The 24,987-nt window shown below is 38.5% G+C and overlaps 1 protein-coding gene across 8 annotated transcripts in view; it reads right to left on the reverse strand.

Annotated features, from left to right (window-relative positions):
* Positions 1-2,396: 2,396 nt before the first annotated feature.
* Positions 2,397-24,987, reverse strand: part of Hecw1 (HECT, C2 and WW domain containing E3 ubiquitin protein ligase 1) — a 261,545-nt gene continuing 238,954 nt past the window's right edge. For all 8 annotated transcript variants that reach the window (XM_021215544.2, XM_029547490.1, XM_029547495.1 and 5 more), the window contains 6 exons: positions 20,187-20,285; positions 19,507-19,636; positions 17,640-17,786; positions 9,738-9,852; positions 7,073-7,271; positions 2,397-4,903 (listed from right to left, as the gene is read on the reverse strand). In XM_021215544.2, the coding sequence (XP_021071203.1) occupies positions 4,792-4,903; positions 7,073-7,271; positions 9,738-9,852; positions 17,640-17,786; positions 19,507-19,636; positions 20,187-20,285 (802 nt within the window). In that variant the 3' untranslated portion in view covers positions 2,397-4,791. The remainder of the gene's footprint in view (positions 4,904-7,072; positions 7,272-9,737; positions 9,853-17,639; positions 17,787-19,506; positions 19,637-20,186; positions 20,286-24,987) is intronic.

Here is a 24,987-nt window from a genome sequence, read left to right on the forward strand (position 1 = left end):
AGAGAGAGAGAGAGAGAGAGAGAGAGAGAGGAGGATTTGTGCAGGAGGTTAGGGGTGTGGGTGTAGAAATACATACTTTTTATATTGGGTATTTGTGGTTTGTACTCAGTGGTAATCCTCCAGGGGCCACGTCTGAAGTTCTCATAGAAACTTCACAGCAGATAGGATTTCATACAAGTCAATGTCTTCTTGCTCTACCTTAAGGACACTTAGGAAGGGAGGCTCATATGGTTTGTGTGGAGCTCTAATACGCATAAACAAGGAATGTACATGGATTAAAAATCAGCTCCTTCCTTCATGGGCTTACGAACATAACAATATTGATTTTCCTCTGAGGTGTGTTTGCTGAGGAAGCTGGGATCCTTTGGTGTTGTTTCATTCCTTACACCGGTCAGCAGGCGCACAGGCTTGATCTAGAATGCTGTCTGATACTATAGACTTCTCTTTGCAAGAAGGAGCATACGCAGTGCCATACCAAAGTGAATTTATTGACATTCCTTGAAGATGTATGATGTAAGAGAAAGCGAGGCCTGAGTATCACATGACATTTCTTTTGTAGATGGAAGCAAAATCAGCCCAGTAACATGACGTCTCCTGTTATTGACTAGAACAAAGACTTGTAAACAAAATCTTATGGACATTTCCTTAGATAATGGAAGCTGCAGGAAATAGACTAACGGAACAATACTTACTCTATATACTACCTCTAGGCACCTTTTATCTACTAGAACAAAGGGACTACATGTCATTAACAGGAAAAATAACACTTTCTCTTTTGGACCTTGTGATGGCTGGAATAGTCATCCTGCACATTTATGATACAGTATTGCAGTTTTAATGATGAACACTGTTAGACATAATTGTAATAATAATCATAACAACGACAACAACAATAATAATAAAGCACCACATTTTGTTATGTAAAGTTCTAACTACTTTCATTTGAAAGTGTTTCATCTTGACTGGGAAAACATTTGTGGCAACTTAGAAATGTTCTGAACCCAAATTTCAGACACGTGGCTTGATACATGAACTATCGATGAGACCGCATATTGTTAGAAGTTTTGTGGAAAACTCAGCTCACTGGCTTGCCATACAAATATTCTTACTGTTGAATGATATAGCTTCATTATTAACGGGAAAACCATTTAAATCTTTCATACTGAAAGCTTGCCAAAATCTCATTAAGCATTTGGATATTTTCATTAACTTTCCTGAAGTGTTTGTGCTATAATAATTATGGTAGCAAACCATCAGGATGTTCTCGAACTCATATACACAGGATGTCACAGAGAACTCAGTATTCTAGAGTACTTCTGACTGTGATGACTCAACTACTATTGGGAAGATTGTCATTTTCATGTTATTGAATAATATATTTGTGTTATCTATAAAATTATAATACCTTATTGTCTTTTTCAAATTGTAACATAATTTTTTAAATCTTTAATTTTTTTTGTCTTCTCCCAAAAGGTATTGTATTATACTCATAAAACTAGATATAAAAAAGGTCTTGTTTTAGAGAGGTTATGACTTATAGGTAATTACTTTCTAATTGACTTTATGGAGAAAAAAATGTCAAAGAATAACATATGGACACAAAAAAATCTGTGTTACCCAAAGAATTATATGATTTGAGGTGATTTATCTCCAACCATTGAAATCAATAAAAAACTATTTCTACAGCATTTTCCTTACATGTAAATGTATACACATATACATATAAACATATATAGTTATATGTCCATATGCATATATATTGAATTATACATAATTTTAATCAGTCTCATAGATGAAGTGAAAAATATCTTTCCATGACTAGCTTTTGAGCTCCTCTTCCCTTTGGTCTCCCTTCTTCCATGAAAGGCTGGGTTCTACGAAGCAAGCTTTACATTCTCTCAGCAACTTTGGTGTCAGTATAAATGATATTTTTAATTTTTCTAGACTATTATCGGTATATAAAGAGGGGTTCCTAAGTCCCCAGCCCTAGCTGAGGAGCTGTTGACAGCCGATGGCTGCTAAGAGTCAGTTTTCTTTCTTTCCTTTTTTCGTTTCATTTTGTTTTGTTTTGTTTTATTTTGTTTTGTTTTTAAATAGTCTTCCTAGGTAACTCTGGATGTTCTGGATCTTGCTCTGTTGACCAGATTGGCCTTGAACTCACAGAGCTCTGCTTGCCTCTGCCTTCCAAGTGCTGGGATTAAAGGCATTTTCATGCCATAAAGGTGCACCACTATAGCCAGCTATGAGAATCAAATATGTATATGTATATGTATATGTATATGTATATGTATATGTATATGTATATGTATATGTATATGTATATGTATATGTATATGTATATGTGTATGTATGCACATGCGCGGATGTGTGCGAAAACACACACACACACACACACACACACACACACACACACACACACTATACATTTTTATCTTCCAGGGGATGACCTCATACTAATTTAAGATATGGACAGACAGCACAAATTGGACTCAATGGGTCATTAAAAAAATTACATGACATTGAGAAGGAATTGAATATTGGGGAGTGGATGTAGAAGGAGTTAGGGAGAAGAGTGTTAGGTGAATATGATTGAAGTACATCAAATAATTAAAAAGAGTATATTAGAAATACTACTGCTGCTGGGATGTGTGTAGAACCTGGCACTAGGGTAGAGGTATAACTAAAAATTAATTAAAAAACACATTTATCTGAGTTTCTTATTCACGTGTCATTTCTAAGATAATTTCTTCCTTCTATACGTTGGTAGAATATATATTAATCTATTTAATAGATTGTCTCATTTCTGCAAATTGTAAAGCTCTTCAGGAGCAGCTTTCTACATTTGAACGACATCCTCCTTTTTAATGTATGGCAAGTCAGTAGTAAAAAACTTGAATTTTTTTTTTGCGAGGTTTTTAATATATGTATAAGGTGAATTCTAAATATGCTACTCTAGGAGTTAAAGATTTAGTGAAAATGACTTTAGCAGTGCTTTTGTTCCAAGTTCATTAATAAATAACAGCTCCATTGGACTAATTTTTCAGATACTGAAATATGGGCCAAATTTTACTCACCCCTCAAGCTGTGTTTCATACAACGTACATCCCTCTTTTTAGTAAAACTTATTTTTGATAGCAATAGAAAACTAAGTTTGTATCATATATACTTCTTGCTTAACAAAGAAACACAGGAACACAGAGTGGTTTGCCACTGTGAATAATTTTTACTAAGAAAATATTTTAATGTGCAGGAACAAAACACACTGCTGTACTGAGCCACGAGATGTGGCTTCATCGTAAGCTAACTATATATTCTCAGACTTGTCCTTTCATTTTAACATGTTGACTACAACAATGAATATTTAAATAGGTGTGTCTCTTTAGCTTTTTTTTTTCCCAGTGAAGAAAAACCACTTTCATTTATGGTATTTCAGACAACATGGATAACATGGTTACAAAAATAGCAAATGACCATTATGGTTAGATTTATCTCAAATGTACTTAAGATGTCAGGCTGTCTGTGGAGCCTGTGATTGTTTTTCTAAAAACACATTTTCTTAAATATTTTGCTGAATGCTTTAAAAAAATGGATTTTTTTTCTCTTTGTGGACACAAGTCAGCGTGCCTTTGAAGAATCACTATGGATGAAGGAGAAGTTTATATTGCCCGTGATCCTTAACAAGCACCATCGTGCTCTGCAGCTTTGTATGTGGTGTCTGTGAACATCAGATGTGACAGAATTTGAACACCATGATTTAAAAAAAGGAAAGAAAAAAAGAATGAGAAAAGTATCAAAGCTAAAAAGAAGCAAAAGTTTGGCCTATCAAGTAAATAAACCTGGCTGCAACAAAAGCCTTGAGATTTATTTGGACTATGTGTGCATGAGAATAGATTAAACAAAATTCATGGATTGGAATAAATGTCATATGTCCTGTCCTTTTTTCCTGTTTGCTTTATTACTTTCTATGGTGACAAAATTAGAGGTAAAGGCTCATCCTTCAATCTGCAGCAATTAGGATTTGCTCCTTGGACATGGTACACAAGTTTGTGCTTCTTGGGTGGTGAGGCTTCACCAGGGGTGCTTCCCCACCTCGCTTCTCTGAACTCAAGTTGATTTCATAGTCCATATAACCCTTGGATTTACTGATAACTTTTTCCTTCCTTCTGTCGTTAATTGCTGGAAGTTTCATATTTGCACCATATGTCTAGGTTAGCTCTGGCTCATGGGACTGGTACCACCTATGAATCATGAGTTGAATGAAGAAAAAGTTTCTGTGTGACCTTGGCTGTCTATTTGGATAGAATGAATAGGAAATGTAGAGATAGAAAGGAAAAAGTTAGTCAGTTCCCAGGTCTGGGAATAGTTGCTAGAAATTAGGAAAAATGGAGGTTCTGCCTGGAAGACATGGGCATACAAAAGTATGGAATGCTTACAGCTCAAATTATCTTTAAATGATAGAGATGGAAGTAAACATTTATTACCATTTCGTCAAGTGTAGCATAACTTGCGCTCATATTTCATTGTTAGGAATGGAGGTATGTGGAGGTATACACAGACCTTGAGACAGCTGTTTTGTAGTATTGCATACAGGCTAGCAGTTCATTGGAAACAGAGGAGATAAGCCTGAAGATTAGATCTTAGAAGAAGGCAATTCTTCATGCACAGCTTTTGCCAATTCTAATTTGCTTTGAAATAAAAATCATGGAATACCAAAGTCAAAGGAGGGGAGTAAGTCATCCCAGAAAGGGTGGTGTCACTGTTCAGGACAATGTCAGGCAAGGTTCCACGTCTTCACTCAAGTCCAAAGGTGCTGGTCTCTTCTACTGCTGTTAACAGCTTCTCATACAACATGGAATATGAAGGATATGGTGGGAGATCCAATCGGTTGAAGCATGTATGTGCCCTGAGTTAGGGAGAAAATACTGGTGAGGGTATGTTAAGGACCGCTTTTGGTTACATTGATGACTTAAAAGAGGAAATCAAAAGTGAGCCAGACAATGATTTTTGTCAATCAAAAAAGACTGCAAATGGCAAACCACGGCTGTTGAGATACAACAAGTTTAGGAAATTGAACTAGAAACAGTTAACTGTTATTTGTAAATAAAACTACTCTATACTACAAACACAGTAGAGAACCAACAGTCAAGTCTATGCTATTAGCCTAATTTGAAATTTGAATAATATGAAGGAGGCAGAGACTTTATTAGTGCTAATGGATCATTCCAAAGCATCCTTACTTCCCTCATGGGTTCTAGGCCTTGTTAAACCACAAGTATCTACCTCTGGAAAGGCAACCAGTGCTCTTAACTGCTGAGCCATCTCTCCAGCCCCAAATCTTTTTTTTTTTAAACATGTTTTGTTGTTGTTGTTGTTGTTTTTTTTTTTTTTTTTTTTTTTTGGTTTTTTGAAACAGGGTTTCTCTGTATAGCCCTAGCTGTCCTGGAACTCACTTTGTAGACCAGGCTGGCCTCGAACTCAGAAATCCGCCTGCCTCTGCCTCCCGAGTGCTGGGATTAAAGGCGTGTGCCACCACGCCTGGCTTCCAGATCTTTTAATTATATAGATTTAGCAAAGATATTTTGGTGCTGCTATAGATTGTACATAGTGTGTTCCTCAGAGGCCTAAGTGTTAAAGACTTGAGTTCAGAAGTGATGTCATTGGGAAACAATGAGAGCTTTAAGATGTGGAATGTAGTGAGAGGAGGTAGGTTATTAGGGACACTTCCTCAAACAAACCCTTGGCTATTTCTCTTTCTTCTTTTCTTCTCTCCATTCTCTGTCCCTTCTTCTACACTATCCCTGCAGCTCAGGCATGAGGTAAACTGAATTTTTTCCTTATACTTCCCATCATGATATACTCATAGAACCAAAGTAACAGGACCAATCAGTCATAGCATCTCTTCCTTTTAGATTAATTTTCTAAGAATTTACTACAGTAATGACCATATTAAGGTAGATCTGTATTAAATATATATCTTTTCTAATTAGAAAATATGAAAAGATGATAATAAGAGTCTGGTGCTATTCAGTTAACACTATGATCAAAGTAACTCTTATAAAAATAAAGCACTTAATTGGGGAGTTCCTTTCCATTTTAGAGGGTTAGTTCATGATCATCATGGTAGGAAGCACACAGGTAGGGAATTGGAGTAGTATCTGAGAGCTTTATATCCTGATCTACAGGCAATGGGCAGAGACAGAGAGTGTAAATTGGCCTGGTGTGGGTTTTTAAAACTGCCAGGCCCACTCCATTGAAGTATGTCAAATACTTCTTCCAACAAGACCACACCTCCTAATCCTTTCCAAACAGTTCTACAAACTAGGGAACAAATATTCAAACAGATAAGTTTATGAGGGCCACTCTCATCTAAATGCCACAAAATTCATATTTTCTTATGTTTGTCATAGCAATATTTATTACTAGAGTGCCTGTCCAGAAGTATTTCTAGCAATCCCATTTTATTGATCAATTATGCTACCCAGAGCAGAATAAAAAGGACTATGTAAGACTTGGCACCGAATCTCGTGAGGAAGGAAGTTTAAAGTACTTTTTTTGTGTGTGTGTGTGAATTTATAACACAATAAATTTTTAAATAGAGTACTGTGTAGAAATCACTGTAGAGGCCCTTGAGTATATATATATATGATCCCATTTCCACATATTTTAAAACTTGCTGGAAAATATGATGTATTCAGAACTATCTAAGTATCCTATCAAGTATGTACAATAGGCGTATGCTCTCTGCCAGTGGGGTTACTTTGCATTTCCAGCATTTTTACAGTATTGACCTTGCCTCCACCATTGCCTAAAGAGTATTCAAGTTTTGGATGGATTGGGAAGTCTATCATTACTGGCACACTGGATATTATAGACCAAATATGATCAACAACTAAAACTTCACTAAAAACGCAGTCTCAGTCCGTCTTAGAGGCATCTTACTTACATCTTTAGTAGCACAGATAGCAGTACACTGTGTGACAAACAAAAATTCTACCTTAAAAGACTCAGGACTCCAATAGCAAAGCATGCTTTTTCTCTGCGTAGTTCATAAAAATTGGCAGGAGCTCTGTACCTGGGAAGAGATGTGATCTTCCCCCACTTTTCTATGCAGAAACGTCGAAGCCCGTTGCTTCCCCGCAGAGCTGCAAAGCCTTCATAGGGCACACTTGATGTTCCTGTCACGAACTGGAGTAGTCTTAATCTCTGCTCATTATTGAAGCGTTCCACTGCAGCCCAGAACCAGCGGATCACAAGGTGGCCATCATGATAACCTGGTTTAAAAAAAGAGGTGGAGGCCAGGAGGAAGGAGAAAGACACAGATGTGTCAACTGAACTGGAACTTCAGATCTTTTGATGTTGCAGATAATGGCATTTAGATAGACTTAACTAATTTATATAACTTGGTCATGTTTTAAAACAGGCAGACTTAGAATATAGCTCTTTTACAAAACTGAGTATTTGAGAGTTTTTTTCTGAAGTGTTTGTTTTTCATTTATACAAGTAGATACAACCTGAAATATCACAACCTTATATGAATTTAAGTAAGGAACAAAAAGGCTCAATACAGGCAGGCCATCTGTTTTCTTTGTTTTGATGTCCTAGCACTTGGCAACAACATAGCAATGAGGGTCTAGAACTTAAGAACAGATAGAAGTTACATGCAAACCTGGCGGAAGAGAACAGGCTTCCAGAAGTTATAACTGCCCAAAGAGAGAAGCCCGATTCTATCACACAGTTGTTCTCTGAGTCAAGCCTGGATATGGAGCTGCTTTAAGGTTCTGTTGAAGAAGCTAGGCTTATGAGAAATTTAGAGAAATGATCACCACTCAACACAAAGGTACGAGGCATTGGAAGAGAGGGAAAGATACATGTGGGTAGAAATTGTGAAAGCTCTCTGAAGGAAGCAGGGTTTGAGTTTGGCATGGGAAGCATTTATGTAGGAGAGCAAAGTGAGAGGGCATTCTTAACAGAGGAAATAATGAGAATGAGGAAAACATGAGGCATCAGGAAGTCAGCTAACAACTGAGTGTCTGTAGAGGCCCGGGCCAGGGAGTTGCTGGGACATTAGAAGCCTTACTGGTTTAGTAGAAGCATTCGTGTTGGATACTTTTGCCACAAGTTTTCTTAACTTATCTGCATAGAACTTCCAGAGGGCTTTTCAGGTGCCTGGCTGAAGGAGGCTGAGCTGGTATCCCATTCCTTTCCCCACTGCTATATTGGCTGGGATTTCTCTTTAATATTTTTACCTAAAAAAAGGAGTTTTGAAGCTGAACTATTGAAAAAGACTTCTGTGATTAATAAGAGTATATTTTGGGGGAAAGATCTGATTTGATCTGATGAAAATGATGCTTGCAAAGTCTACATATGTACACATATCCTACACTAATAATTTCTTAACACCGATTCCATGTTGAAATGCTATTTTGGACATATTAAGTTAAAAGACATAAATTAACATTCCTTGTTTGTACTTTTTCTAATATGTGTTTTAGAAAATGTAGTCAGTGCCAGGTATGGTAGTATAAGCAAAACTTAGAAAGCAGAGGCAGGTGGATCTTTGTGAGTCTGACACCAGCTTTGGTCTACACAGTAAGTTCCAAGCCATCCAAGGCTAGACAGTGAGACACTATCTCAGCAAGCAAGCAAGCAAGCAAGCAAGCAAGCAAGCAAGCAAGCAAGCAAGCAAGCAAATAAATAAATAAATTCAAACTTACACATGTGGTTAATATTCTATTTCTACTTTGGATGAATAGACCAAGAAGTCAAATGTTCTGGAAAAATATTTCCTACAGCCATCATGTGGTAAGAATCACAATTTTTATTGTTAAGAAATGGTGGATAGAATATAAACAGAGAGGAAAGATTTAGAATTTGGTTCATTTTTTATGCAGACCAAATGAAAGCTCACAAATGACACACACAGTAAGTGGTATTTCATGAGAGAGAGAGAGAGAGAGAGAGAGAGAGAGAGAGAGAGAGAGAGAGAGAGAGAGAGAATATAGTTATAACCCTGTGGAAGCAGTGGTGGACTAAGACAAAGAAGGCTAACAGGAAGCAAGATATGTTTCTCTGACAGTGTGCAGCCTATTCAAGAGCTCACATATAGGTGTGTTGTCCATGAGCCTTTACATGACATGCCAAGGATTACTGTTGCCTGAAAAGAAGTTTAGACAGAAGATGGTCAAGAAACCAGTTTGTACTGAAGTAAGGCTTTGGAGGCTTTTAAAAGTGATAAATTGGGCTCAGGATATTCTTCAGTGGTGTAGCATTTGCTGAAGAAGCACCGGGCCTTGACTCCTAGGCATTGTAAATCACACTAGCAACAATTCTAGATAATGGTGTGGTGTACTACTATTTAGCTATCCAAAGGGAGGAAAACATGTCAGATCATGGATGAATCTCAAGAAAGTGTGTTAAGTCAAAGAAGGCAGACACGAGGACTGTATTTTGTGTGACAGTATTTATTTGACATTTCTAGAGTTGTAAATTCCACAGAGACAGAATGAGGATTTATGGTTGCCAAGTGTCTGGAAGATGACTACAAGGGGCAGAGAACAACTGCTTGATGGCTTTCCGCTTTTCTTGAGAGAGTGAAAGGATTTTAGAACCAGGTAGAAGTTATTGTTACATAAGGTTCTGAATGTACTAAAGATTATTGAATTCTTTATTTTAGAATGGCCAACTTTACATCAACTTTTTTCTTTCAGACTATATTATCAAAAGCACTGCTAGCTCACCTCCCCGGTACTCAGTGTTATTCCTCCAGTCATTCAGGTCAATCTCAGCAGTTCCGGCAATCACCAGCTCCAGCTCCCTCGCATCAAACACTGAGACGAGCCTTGAGTCTACAACCTGAAAAACAGTTGCAGCACATACACACACACACACACACACACACACACACACACACACACACCACCACCACCACATAAAATCCATGATTACTATTGTTGTCTATCAGATTGGGAAAGTATCATTTATAAATCCTCTATTTCAAATACGGGGTCATTTTAAAATTTAAAATCATAGCAGAGGTCTGAACACTTATGCCTTCCATTCTACTTGCATGTTATAATCTTCATCCCCACCTCTGGAGCCTTAAATATGTAACTGTATTATAATCTCAAAAAATTTTTTTAAAAGAGGCAATTAGGTGCATCCTCTCCCACAAAGGCTGGGCAAGGCAGTCTTCTGCTACATATGTGTCCGAGGCCTTGGACTAGCCTGTGTATGTTTTTGATTGGTGGTTTAGTCTCTGCGAGCTTCCAGGGGTCCAGGTTAGTTGACGGTGTTGGTCTTCCTGTGGGGTTGCCATCCCCTTTCAGCTCCTTCAATCCTTCCCCTAGCTCTTCCATAGGGGTCCCGACCTCAGTCCAGTGGTTGACTGTAAGTACCTGCATCTGTCTCAGTCAGCTGCTGGTAGAGCCTCTCAGGACAGCCATGCAAGACTTGATGCCCCAGGGAAGGGGGATGTGGTGAAGAACTCTGGGAGCTGCTGGCCCTTATCAGACTCTGAATCTGCCACTGTCTTGATGCTGGACTGTCCAGCTTCTAAGATTATGATAAATCAATTTCTGATGCTTTAAGAGGCTTGGTATTTGCTTTTTTTTCCCTATAGAAGTCACAATAGTAGTTGGAGCCATTTTAGAATACAATTCTTAGTGGGCTGGGAACAGAAGGGAAAACCCATGTCTTACCAGTTCAGGTCTTTCCTGAGAGAAGTTTCATAAACAATTCTGACTTGATCTTCTGAAGTCACATTTAAGTTTCCAAATAACATTGCATGTCCTTCCCATGAGATTATTTTTTTCTTGTAGTCACCTTCCTTTACTCCTTCTCCTTCCCTCCATTACCTTGTTCTCCTCTCTAAGGATTGGGAAGGACCCGTTGGTCACAGCCCTATGCTATGGCTTTACATCTTCTGCCAGATGTGCCAGCCCAGGTCAACTGAATGTCTCCAGTGCTACCTGTTTTAGACTAGTGGTGGACAATAAATTAGAAAATAAGCTCCTAAACTAAATTTCTAAATAGAACTATAAAGGCATCATTTTGGGGGCATGGGAAGTCTAGCAGATGCCCTGCCTTCTAAGATCACTGCTCAACATGATGACAGGACAGAGATTTGTGACAAACCTGACACCCAGGTTCCCTCTGCACCCAGAGCTGATCCTGTGCCATAGGCTCCATACCCACATAGCACCAGGAGACAGCTAGCCTCCCCGGGGTGTGGACACACCTATGAGCACAGGTAAAACCATGACTGCTGCTCATAGGGACCCTCCCCAACCCTCAGGCCACAGGAACCAAGAAGCAGCCTGGGACAGAAGTTTTCTGGTTTCTATCTGCACCCAGAGCTGATCCTGTGCCATAGCACTACAGATACAAATACCACCAGGAGAGAGCTGGTCTCCCAGGAGAGCCAACACACCTGTGAGCACAGGTAAGACCACCACTTTTCTTCAAATTTCTGGTCCAAGAGGGACCCAACCAGAGCCACCAGGACACAGGGACCAAGGAACAGCTGGGGACAGGATCCTTCTGTTTTCTGTCTTTTTTTTTCCTTTTTTTCGAGACAGGGTTTCCCTGTATAGCCCTGGCTGTCCTGGACTCACTCTGTAGACTAGACTGGCCTCAAACTCAGAAATTCACCTGCCTCTGTCTCCTAAGTGCTGGGATTAAAGGCATGCACTACCACTGCCCGGCTTCTGTTTTCTGTCTGCACTCCAGGGCTGACCCTGTACCACAGGGAATACCAAAATTCCTCCAGAGAGAACTGGTTTCCTACAAATACTGAAACAGAGGTTTGTAGGCTGGAAAAGCCACAGTCAGAGACAACAAGACCAGCTAACATCACATCTCCTGATGATGATAGAGGACTTTAAGAAGGACATAAGTAATTCCCTTAAAGAAATAGAAGAGAACACAGATAAACAGATAGAAGACAGGTAAAAAGATGAAACACAAAAAATCCCTTAAAGAATTACAGGAAACACAACCAAACAAGTGAAGGAATTGAACAAAACCATCCAGGATCTAAAAATGGAAATAGAAACAATAAAGAAATCACAAAGAGAGACAACCCTGGAGAGAGAAAACCCAGGAAGAGACCAGGAGTCACAGATGTGAGCATTACCAACAGAATACAAGAGATAGAAGAGAGAATCTCAGGTGCAGAAGATACCAAAGCAAACATTGACACAGCAGTCAAAGAAAATGCAAAATGTGAAAAGCTCCTAACCCCAAACATCCAGGAAATCCAGGACACGACGAGAAGACCAAATCTAGGGATAATAGTTATAGAAGAGAGTGAAGATTCCCAACTTAAAGGGCCAGCAAATATCTTCAACAAAATTATAGAAGAAAACTTCCCTAACCTAAAGAGATACCCATGAACATACAAGAAGCCTACAGAACTCCAAATAGATTGGACCAGAAAAGAAATTCCCCCTGTCACATAATAGTCAAACACCAAATGCACACACAAAAAGAAAGAATATTAAAAGCAGTATGGAAAAAGGTCAAGTAATTTATAAAGGCAGGCCTATCAGAATTACACTAGACTTCTCACCAGAGACTATGAAGGCTAGAAGATCCTGGGCAGATCTCATACATACCCTAAGAGAACACAAATGTCAACCCAGACTACTATACCCAACAAAACTCTCAATTACCATAGATGGAAAGACCAAGATGTTTCATGACAAAACAAATCCAAAACAAATCTTTTCACAAATCCAGATCTATAAAGGATAATAAATGGAAAATGCCAACACAAGGAGGAAAACAATACCCTCTAAAAAGCAACAAAGTAACCTGTCAACAAACCCAAAATAAGATAGCCACACAAACATAAAAATAATAGGAAGCAACAATCACTATTCCATAATATCTCTTCACAACAGTGGACTCAATTCCCCAATAAAAAGACATAGAATAAGAGACTGGATATGTAAACAGGACTCAGAATTTTGCTGCATACAGGAAATGCATCTCAGTGTCAAAGAAAAACATTACTTCAGAATAAAGGGCTAGAAAACCATTTTCCAAGCAAATGGTCCCAAGAAATAAGCTGGAGTAGCCATTCTAATACTGGATAAAATTGACTTTCAACCAAAAGTCATCAAAAAAGATGAGGAAGGACACTTCATACTCATCAAAGGAAAAATCTACCAAGAAGAACTTTCAGTTCTGAACATATATGCTCCAAATGCAAGGGCTCTCACATTCATAAAAGAAACCTTACTAAAGCTCAAAGCAAACATTGCACTTCACACAATAATAGTGGAAGACTTCAACACCCCACTCTTATCAATTGTCAGACCAGGGAAATACAGACTAAACAGAGACACAGTAAAACTAACAAGTTGTGGACCAAATGGATTTAACAGATATTTATAGAACATTTCATCCTAAATCAAAAGAATATACCTTCTTCTCAGCACATCATGGTATCTTCTCCAAAACTGACCATATAATCCGTCACAAATCAGACCTCAACAGATACAAGAAGATTGAAATTATCCCATGCCTCCTATCAAATCACTACAGATCAAGGCTGGACTTCAATAGTAACAAAAACAACAGAAAGCCCACATACACATGGAAGCTCTACTCAATGAGAAAATTACTTCCTTGGTCAAGGAAGAAATTAAGGACTTTTTAGAATTTAGTGAAAATGAAGGCACATCATAACGAAACTTGTGGGACACAATGAAAGCAGTGCTAAGAGGAAATCTCATAGATCTGAGTGCCTCCAAAAAGAAACTGGAGAGAGCATACACTAGCAGCTTGAAAGCACACCTGAAAGCTCTAGAACAAAAAGAAGCAAATACACCCAAGAGGAATAGACGGCAGGAAATAATCAAACTCAGGACTGAAATCAACCAAGTAGAAACAAAAAGAACTATACAAAGAATCAACAAAACCAAGAGCTGGTTCTTTGAGAAAATCAACAAAATAGATAAACCAGACTAACCAGAGGTCACAGAGACAGTATCCAAATTAATAAAATCAGAAACGAAAAGGGAGACATAGCAATGGAAATGGAGGAAGTTCAAAAAATCATCAGATCCTAGTACAAAAGCCTATACTCAACAAAACTGAAAAATCTGGAAGACATGGATAATTTTCTAGACACATACCAAATACCAAAGTTAAAACAGGATCAGATAAACCATGCATACAGTCCCATAACCCCTAAAGAAAGAGAAGAATTAAAAGTCTCCCAACAAAAAAAAAAAGACTTAGTGCCGAATTCTCTCAGACCTTCAAAGAAGACCTAATACCAATACTCTTCAAACAATAACACAAAATAGAAACAGTAGGAACACTACCATTTTTGTTCTATGAAGCCACAGTTATGCTGATTCCAAAGCCACACAAAGACCCAACAAAGAAAGAGAACTTCAGACCAATTTCTCTTGTGAATATTAATGCAAAAATATTCAATAAAATTCTTGCAAACCTAATCCAAGTAAACATCAAAAGGATCATTCACCACAATCAAGTAGGCATCATACCAGAGATGCAGGGATGGTTCAATATATGGAAATCCATCCACATAATCCACTACATAAACAAACCCAAAAGAAAAAAAAAAAAACACATGATCATCTCATTAGATGCTGAGAAAGAATTTGACAAAATCCAACAACCCTTCATGATAAAAGTCTTGGAAAGGTCAGGAACTCAAGGCCCATACCTAAACATAATAAAAGCAATATACAGCAAACCAGTAGCCAACATCAAACTAAATGGAGAGAAACTTGAAGCAATCCCACTAAAATCAGGGACTAGACAAGGCTGCCCACTTTCTCCCTGTCAATTCAGTATAGTACTTCAAGTTCTATCTAGAGCAATATGTTGGTACACTTAAGTGATCTCATGAATTGTACCATAGAACTCTTAAACCTGATAAACAACTTTGGCAAAGTGGCTGGATATAAAATTAACTCAAACAAATAGCCTTTCTATACTCAAAGGATAAACAGGCTGAGAAATAAACTAGGGAAATGACATCCTTTACAATAGCCACAAAGAATATAAAGTATCTTGGTGTGACTCTAACCAAACAAATGAAAGCTCTGTATGAGAAGAACTTCAAGTCTCTGAAGATAGAAATTGGACAAAACCTCAGAAGATGGAAAGATCTCCCATGTTCATGGATTGGCAGGATTAATATAGGAAAAATGGCCATTTTACTGAAAGCAATCTATAGATTCAATGCAATCCCCATCAAAATTCCAATTCAATTCTTCATAGAGTTAGAAAGAGCAACTCTCAAATTCAACTGGAATAAATAAAACCCCAGGATATCGAAAACTATTCTTAACAACAAAATAACTTCTTGGGGAATCACCATCCATGACCTCAAGCTGTACTACAGAGCAATAGTGATAAAAAGTCTATAGTATTAGTACTGAGATAGGCAGGTAGATCAATGGAATAGAATTGAAGACCCAGCAATGAACCCACACACCTATGGTCACTTGATCTTTGACAAAGGAGCTAAAACCATCCAGTGGAAAAAAAGACAGCATTTTCAACAAATGCTGCTGGTTCAATTGGCGGTTGAAATGTAGAAGAGTGCAAATTGATCTTTTCTTATCTCCCTGTACAAAGCTCAAGTCCAAGTGGATCAAGGACCTTCATACAAAACCAGATAAACTTAATCTAATAGAAGAGAAAGTGGGGAAAACTCTTGAATACATGGGCACAGGGGAAAATTTCCTGAACAGAACACCAATGGCTTATACTCTAAGATCAAGAACCTACAAGTGGAACCTCATAAAACTGCAAAGTTTCTGTAAGGCAAAGAACACTGTCAATAGGACAAAATGGCAACCAACAGTGTGGGAAAAGATCTTTAACAATCCTCTAGCTGATAGAGGGCTAATATCCAATATATACAAAGAACTCAAGAAGTTAGACTCCAGAGAACCAAATAATCCTATTTTAAAAATGGGGAACAGAGTTAAACAAAGAATTCTCAACTGAGGAATACTGAATGGCCAAGAAGCACCTAAAGAAATGTTCAATATCCTTAGTTATCATGGAAATGCAAATCAAAACAACCCTGAGATTCCATGCCAAATCAGTTAGAATGGCTAAAAGCAAAAACTCAGGTAACAGCAGATGCTGGTGAGGATGTGGAGAGAGAGGAACACTCCTGGTGGGATTGCAAGCTTGTACAACCACTCTGGAAATCAGTCTGGCGGTTCCTCAGAAAATTGGACATAGTACTACCAGAAGATCCAGCAATACCNTTCCAACTGGTAATAAGGACACATGCTCCACTATGTTCATAGCAGCCTTATTTATAATAGCCAGAAGCTGGAAAGAACTTTGTGAAATTCACAGGGAAGTGGATGCAACTAGAAAATATCACCCGAGTGAGGCAACACAGTCACAAAAGAACACACATGATGTGCACTCACTGATAAATGGATAGTAGCCCAAAAGTTCGGAATACCCAAGATTCAATTCACAGACCAGATGAAGCCTAAGATGAAGGAAGATCAAAACATGGATGCTTCAGTGCTTTTTAGAAGGGTGAACAAAATACTCACAGGAGGAAATATGGAGACAAACTATGGAGCAGAGAGACTGAAGGAAAGTCCATCCAGAGACTTCCCCACCCTGCGGATCCATCCCATATATAGCCACCAAACCCAGATGTCATTGTGTATGCCTGGAAGTGCTTGCTAATGGAAGCCTGATATCTCCTGAGAGGCTCTGCCAGAGCCTGACTACGACAGAGGTGGAAGCTCGCAGCCAACCATTGGACTGAGCTCGGGGGTCCCCTATGGAGGAGTTGGAGAAGCGTCTGAAGGAGCTGAGGGGGTTTGCAGCTCTATGGAGGGAACAACAGTGTCAACAGGTCAGACCTTGGAGCTCCCGGGGACTGAACCACCAACCAAAGTATTCTCATGTAGCGACCCATGGCACTGGCCACATATGTGGTAGAGGATGGCCTTGTTGGTCATCAGTGGGAGGTGAGGCCGTTGGGCCTGAGGGTTTTTGATGCCCCAGTGTAGGGGAATGGCAGGGCAGGAGGATGGGAGAGGGTGGGTGGGNGGGGAAGCATTCTTATAGAGGTAGGGTGGGATAGAATAGGGGGTTTTTGAATGGGAGACCTGGAAAGTGGAAAACATTTGAAATACAAATAAAGAAAATATCCAACTAAAAAACCAAAAGCGCGCGCGCACATACACACACACACACACACACACACACACACACACACACACAAAACCCTGTCACCCAGGAGGAGTGGCTACCGCTCTTCAATGCTTCTGCTTGGCTTTTCTTGTTAAAGTGGACTGGAGGAAATGTCATATCCATATAGCTACACAAGAAATACGGTATGCTTCATCACCTGGCACAACAGGGCCAAGTCAATTACAATTTATTTAAGAATATTTTAACTTTGTACTGGACTGGTATTCATTCCTTGAGAAGTCTGCTCCTTCATCCAGTGAGTCCAGCTAGATGTTCCATACCCTCTGGGTAGGAGACTGTAAACCTCGCTTCTCCTGCTTCTTTCTCTCTGCTCCTTCTTTAGCCTCCAGGGGAGGTGCAGGCTCCACCGCAAAGCCCAGTGGCTATCGCCTGCTTTCCTGGTCCACTCAGGGTCTTACCTCATAGAAACCCCTGAGCAATGCCTCTGTCTGCTGCACCACGCCACGCTCCACGCGCCACTTCACCATCCTCTCTATGTACTCCTTCTTGTTCTTCTCAGTCACCTGTGTGTTGGCGCCTCCAGACTTCAACTCTCTCTCTGTTACCTTGCGAATAAACAGGAGGGTCATGGTGCTTATCATTCAGAAGACATTTTTATTTAGGTTGACAGCAGCACAAAAAAGGCAGTTTTACTTCCCGGAACTTACTGAAAAAAGTTTGTTGTTTGAAGAAAATTCTTAAACAACTTAGAAGAGCTACAATTTATTTACTTATTTTTTGTACAAAAAGGAAACATTTCTTTCTTTTGTTCTTTAAAAAAAAAAGGCTTATGTATTTATTATGTATACAATGTTCTGCCTGCCTGTATGCCTGGGCACCAGAAGAGGGCACTAGACCTCATCACTGATGTTTGTGAGCCACCACGTGGTTGCTGGGTATTGAACCCAGGACCTCTGGAAGAGCAGCCAGTGCTCTTAAGCTCTGAGCCACCTCTCCAGTCCTAGAAACATATTTCTTTAACTCAAGGGGTATAATGGAAACAAATGAGAAATAACTTGGGTTGTTCCTTAAGGTAGAAGGAGCCAAATAACCCAACACTATAGTCAGATACTTGAGGCTTTTATATATCTCAATTAGGGCAACAAACTGCAGCTGTTGTGTGGCAAATTCTTATTGTATACCTAAAAAGAAGTGCAGTAGACATGGGTAGAAAGATTTGTTTTCCAAAGCTGGCTGTGAATGTGGCTATGATGCAAAGCACAGAGAATCAGAGAGGTCTCCACCCAAAAAGGAACTCAAGTTTTTAAAGACAAACACATAAGCCAGGAGCTAGGATCTGTGAGCTATCTTTTTGTGTACTAGAGAATATGAAAATATATTTCATGTGTTTTTCTAAGCATATATATTTATATGTATTATATGCTACATATATTCCTTATTCTCTTTTTCTCTGGAAAATATATCTAAGAAAATTTATACCAATTTAGATATCATTAACAGATATGGAGGGTTTCATACCTGTTTGACCAACAGATTTAACACTACATTAATAAATTTTTATAGAAAACACATGGGAAATTTTCGGGTTTAGTGTCAAGATCTACGCATACTGGAGTACTAAGTGGATGTAATGAAAGAACTATTACGTAGTTTGGAAGATACAGAAATACCTTGTATCTTATGGTCTACCTTAAATATTTTCTGATTCATAATTACATTTGATTTTCAAAACTCCTGCATAGGATATAACCATGTCACAGTGACAGACATAAGGAAGATGCCCTGACCAGGCTATTAAAAAAGAAGTCCTGGGGCTGGAGAGATGGCTCAGCAGTAAGAGCACTGACTGCTCATGCAGAGGACATTGGTTTGAACCAGTGAGATTTTTGTTTCTAATTTAAAAATAAAATTTATTAACACATGATTCAGCCATCCTATACCTGATACAATATACATGTAATGCGTATGTAATCCAAGAACTAGCAGTAGGGCCCAACCAATCCACTCTTGTTAGCAACACTATTCACAATAATCACAAGGTGAAAGAAACAGTTATTTGAAAGTTCTAGGGTCACAATCATAAAAATAGAAATTGTATGACATTTTCCAGGAGTTAGGGGTTGGGAGGAGTTAATGATGTTGTTTAATTGGTAGAATTTCAGTTTTGAAAGAAGAAAAGTTCTAGAGATTGGATGCCAAACGACGTGAATACATTTAACAATATTGAAGTGTACACTTTAAATTTTCTAAGATGGTCAAGATTTATTCTATGCATTTACCACGCTGAACAACAAAATGTCTTTTCCAAGTCCACACTGCACGAACCTGTCCAAAAACTTCTTCATTAACAGTGAAAGTGAGGTCTAGAATATCTGTGATGTTGTTGTCCTTCATCCACTGTAAACTCTGGTGGAATTCCTCATCCAAATATTCTAGGTCACTCAGATCACACGGCCTGGGAGAATTCAAAGGCAGCAAGAAAAGTTGAGTAAACAAATATGGTTTCCATACTCCATTCCAAACATGATTGATTGGCTTCTCAATAAAGCATCATAGGTTTCACAATTACTTGATACTTTTGAATGTATTGAGGAAACAATAATTGAATACTTTAACTTATTTAATAGTTTCCTTTTGAAAAGAAACTGTTAAAATTTCAATAATAAACATGAAATAATTATTGACTCACAGGTACCTAAAAACAAGCCAATTCTACTCAACTGCTTAATACAATGTTCCCAATGTTATGATTTCTACATAAATGAATTAAAGTCCATTTGGTTTTGCTAATTTCTTATACCTACAAATGCCTTTCTATTGCACTAAAATGTATGCAAGATATATATATATATATATATATATATATATATATATATATATATATATATATATAAACTTAATAGGAATGGCTGAAATAAAATTGGCAGAAAAGGCCAGAGACATGAAGAAGGGCAGCACTGTCATCCTGCGGATAGGCTACATGGAACCATCCTACAGTCACTTACAGCTTCAGGAGTCCCTTATAGAAAGGTCTTGTGAAGAAAGCATCCAGGAGGTACTGATGGATCAGAGCTAGGCCCAGGATACGACCACTGAATCTAAACCTGAAACATACATAAAACAAAGAAGTTTAAGAGTTACTAGGAATTTACATTACTGAGTATTTTAATTTGTACAAAACTTTAAAATGTAGCTTTATTCACGGTGTTGGTACACCAATGAGTATACTTTTGCCTAACTCAATGAGTTTTTGTATAGTATCCAGCTTAAAATGAATTTGCTCATTGATGATATAAAGAGGCTTCCGTTCTCTTTACCACAAACAATGGTCATGTGATTAGTATGTCCTAAATGAAACCTATGCTCCATGATCAGACTGCTGTTACTTATCTAAGAAGGGAAAAACATTGAGGAAAGGAAATGCAGGAACCTAAAATATAAATCACAACTTAGACCCAAAGAGAACCTGGACCCAAATGAGAGAAAACCATCTCTCTGACCATTGTGTCTTTTGCTTATTCAGATATTTTATAATGTTACCTAAAAGCCACGTGCTGGGAGACGGAAGCTTGACTGTAGGTCACAGGTGGCAGTTAATATTTCAAGACAGTGAGGAACAGTTCTACGCAATCGCAACGTGATGACAGATAACCCGATCAATCATTATTATTCAATATTGCCAGCTACACAATGAAAGAACAAGGTCACTGCTAGGAAGAATTAGTCATTTAGACTGGCCCATCTACAGGCATAAAGGCCCTTACTTATTTCAATCATTGTTGAATCAATTTGTTTCCTAGAGAGTTTTCTGGTGAACTGTTTGGATGAGTTACACGGTTTCCTGTGGCTTGCCCAGGTGATTTCTCTACTTTACAAAGCTCCTTGTCTGCCCAGGCTAGCATCCTTGGCTTCTTCTCTACAAAGACTGTCAATTTCTGCACCTAACTCCAAAACTGGGCTGTACATATTTTCTATCTAATATGATATTTGCCTCCCCATGGGGGTTTCTGGCTCCTCCCAATTGGAATTTCTAAGTAACTATTTTCTAGTGTGTTTGATATGACACCTCATAGTCACCAGATAATCAAATCTGTAAACGTTATAAAATGGCAAAATGAATAGATTATATTTATTCAAGAATAAATATAAGTATAAAGCACATTTCAAATTACGATTCTTGAGGTAGTCTATTCCATTTGCCTGAAACAGGATGTGGATAATGTACAAATTATTGAGAATTAAGAGAAATCAAATAAGAAAAAAAAAACATGTAAACACAGGTACCTATAGGTGTTTTCCTAAACTTCAGGGGCCCTCCAGTGACCCATGGAAGAAAAATAAAAATGACAGCAGATAGCAAGGATGTGTAACTCATAAACATATTCAAAGGGAATACTACTTTAAGTTTAATATTCAAAACTGAATACACCAGGTTGGGAAGTAGCTGCTCACATCAGTCACAGAAGATCAGGGAGCAATGAATTAATATATGCATGTTGTGTTCAGTTCTTTTGCTTCTTGTTTGGTATAGTTTAGGATTAATGTTCTGGCCATATTTTCAGGATGAAATGTACAGCTTAAATAGACCAATAGCTAGATTGTTTTCTTAGATTAGATTAGAAGACTTTGAGGACACAAACATACTCTCTCTCATTTAAAGATACGTTCTTAAAGTCTCCAAGGGATAGAGAGCTCTTCCATAAATTAAATAAGAAAGGGGTGAAAAATTTTTTCTTTTCTTTTTTAAAAGGTTTACTTATTTTATATATATGAGTACACCGTAGCTGTCTTCAGACACACCAGAAGAGGGCATATGGATCCCATTATGGATGGTTATGAGCTACCATGTGGTTGTTGGGAATTGAACTCAGGACCTCTGGAAGAGCAGTTGGTGCTCTTAACCGCTGAGCCATCTCTCCAGCCCCCAAAAGTTTTCTTAATTCATCATAGTGAGATGCCAAACTACAGCTCATAACCTATAGGCAATAACATGATAAAAAGCTAAAGACATCCCAGTTGTACATATAGAAAGCCCAAGTACAATACAGTATTAACAAACACTGACATTGCAAGGACTTTAAAACCACAGACAGTAAGCCTGATGTGGTCACACATGCCTGTAATCCAAGCACTGGGGAGACTGAGGCAGAAAAATCACAAGTTCAAGGCCAAAATGGGCAGCCTGATGAGCCCTGATAGTCAGTTTAGAATAATATAGAATCACTTGTGAAGACAGTATTAATGAGAAATTGTCTACATTGGGTTATCCTGGTGGAAAATCTAGATGAAAATCTGTGGGTGATTGTCTTGATTGCCTAAATAAATGTGTGAAGATACAGCTAGAAGGTGGGTGGTATCATTTTCTGGACTCCATGAGTATAAGTAGCTACCTGAGTACTAAGCAGTTAATTCACTTCTCTCAGCCCCTGACTGTGGATGTGACATAACCAGATGTCTAACTTACTGCCACCTTGATTTTCCTGCAATAATGGCCTGTAACCTAGAAATATAAGCCAAATAAAACTTTTACCCCTACGTTTTGTCATAATGTTTTATCACAGCAATGGAAATGAAACTAGGACACCAACTCACAGAAAGAAACAATATAAGGCAAGGCTTTTTTGGTCTCGTTCAGCTTATTTTCTAGAATGGAATCAGACAAAGCAAACAAGGTCATGGAACACAGGAGAAGGCTGACGAAGGACAAAGAGCTACAACAGAGAATAAACAAAACCAAACAGCCCCAATACACCCCCTCCAGCCCACACAAGCAGTGTTTCAATTCCAAGTGACATTTAATCTGGCACTGCTTTACCAGGCATATTTATGACCATAAATGTGGTCATGTTTATTTCTCTTTTCAGAATTAAGAAATAGACATGGACAGTGAATGAATGTCCATTTCCTTCCTCTCCTTAAGCTGGTCCTGAGCTGAGGGTCAGGATCTGATTTTACAAACGTGGTTGAGGCCCTGATGATGAACCCTGCAGTCATTAGACCTGTTTTGTTTTGTTTTGTTTTGTTTTGTTTTGTTTTGTTTTGTTTTGTTTTGTTTTGTTTTTTTAAATGAATGCTACGCAGGCTATGATAAGTCTTTCTTGTGGCCTCTGTGAATCCATGATGAACTTCCATGGAGTGAGAAACAGAAGAAGGCAGCAGCCACACCCATCCTACTGGGGATTCACAGGCATCTAGGGGCAGTGATTTGAGAATCCAGATTATGGTCTCTTGGGTTCTTGGCCCCCCTGTCTTAAAAATAGGATAGTGACAGGTTTTCAGGCAGGAGGCACTTCAATCTTTTGCTGCTGACATTTTGTGGTAAGACAAAGACCCTCTTCATCCAGACGTGAGCTCCATCTAATCTTTACTAAGGCTGGACACAGGAAATGGAATACTCATGAGTTGTGTGTTCATTAGTTTGTTCCAAGGTGTAAGAACAGGCTAAGAAAATAAAAGTAACGAATCCAGTATAACTGTTTTGTTCAGGTTACTAGAAGTCCAAAATGAATTTCATTGTTCAAAGAAGACTGCCCACTGAATTCCAGATAAGAGGGAGGACTAGAAACTGTCAGTGTGACAAAAAGAAAGATATCAGAAAAAAAGTGGACTCAAGAAAACGAGGAAAACCTTGAGAGAGAGAGAGAGGAGAGAGGGGGAGGGGGAGGGAAAGGGAGGGAGGGGAGAGGAGGGAGAGGGGGAAGGAAAGGGAGGGAGAGGGAGAGGCATGATACGGGATGCTTAAAGAGGCAGTGTCATTCACATGTTGGTGGGAATGGAAAACTATCTAACTGGACTTAACACCCACTCAACAGGAGGAAAAACATTTTTGGTGCTGAAAACCTATGCAGCTTTTCAGATCTTCTGAGGTCACAAGCCTTAGCAAAGTGTCTAGTACAGCTACTTTGCTAGTCTAGCACAATCCCTTACTATCTCCTAGATCTTATCGTTATACCCAAAGATAAGTATAGCTACCACTCCCCACATCAAAGAAGTCTCTCTGTATATTTTGGATATTAGCCCTCTATTGGATGTGGGGTTGGTAAAGAGCTTTTCCCAGTCTCTTGGTTGTCCTTTTGTCCTTTGACAGTGTCCTTTGCCTTACAGAAGCTTTGCAATTTTATGAGGTCCCATTTGCTGAATCTTGATCTTAAGAGTTTAAGACACTGCTTTTCTGTTCAGGAACTTTTTCCTTGTGCCCATGTGTTTGAGGCTCTTCCCCACTTTCTCATCTATTAGATTCTGTGTATCTGGTTTTATGTGGAGGTCCTTGATTCACTTGGACTTGAGCTTTGTGCAGGATGACAAATATGGATCAATTTGCATTCTTTTACATGCAGACTGCCAGTTAGACCAGCACCATTTGTTGATAATTCTGATTTTTCTTCTCTGGATGGTTTTAACTTCTTTGCCAAAGATCAAGTGACCATAGGTGTGTGGGTTCATTTCTGGGTCTTCAATTCTATTACATTGATAATCTTGCTTCTCTCTGTACCAATACAATGCAGTTTAAAAAAATCATTATTGCTCTATAGTATAACTTGAGGTTTATGATGGTGATTTCCCCCAGAAGTTCTTTTATTGTTGAGAATAGTTTTCAGTATCCTGTTTTTTTTTTCATTCCAAATGAATATGAGAATTTTTCTTTCTAAATCTATAAAGAATTGAGTTGGAAATTTGATGGGGATTGCATTGAACCTGTAGATTGCTTTCAGTAAGATGGTCATTGTAGTGGCTATTCCTGGTTGTCAACTTGACTATATTTGAAATGAACTACAATCCAGAATTGGAAGGCTCACCAGTGAACCT

The sequence above is a fragment of the Mus pahari genome, chromosome 16, assembly GCF_900095145.1.
Source record: "Mus pahari chromosome 16, PAHARI_EIJ_v1.1, whole genome shotgun sequence".
Taxonomy (NCBI): Eukaryota; Metazoa; Chordata; class Mammalia; order Rodentia; family Muridae; genus Mus; species Mus pahari.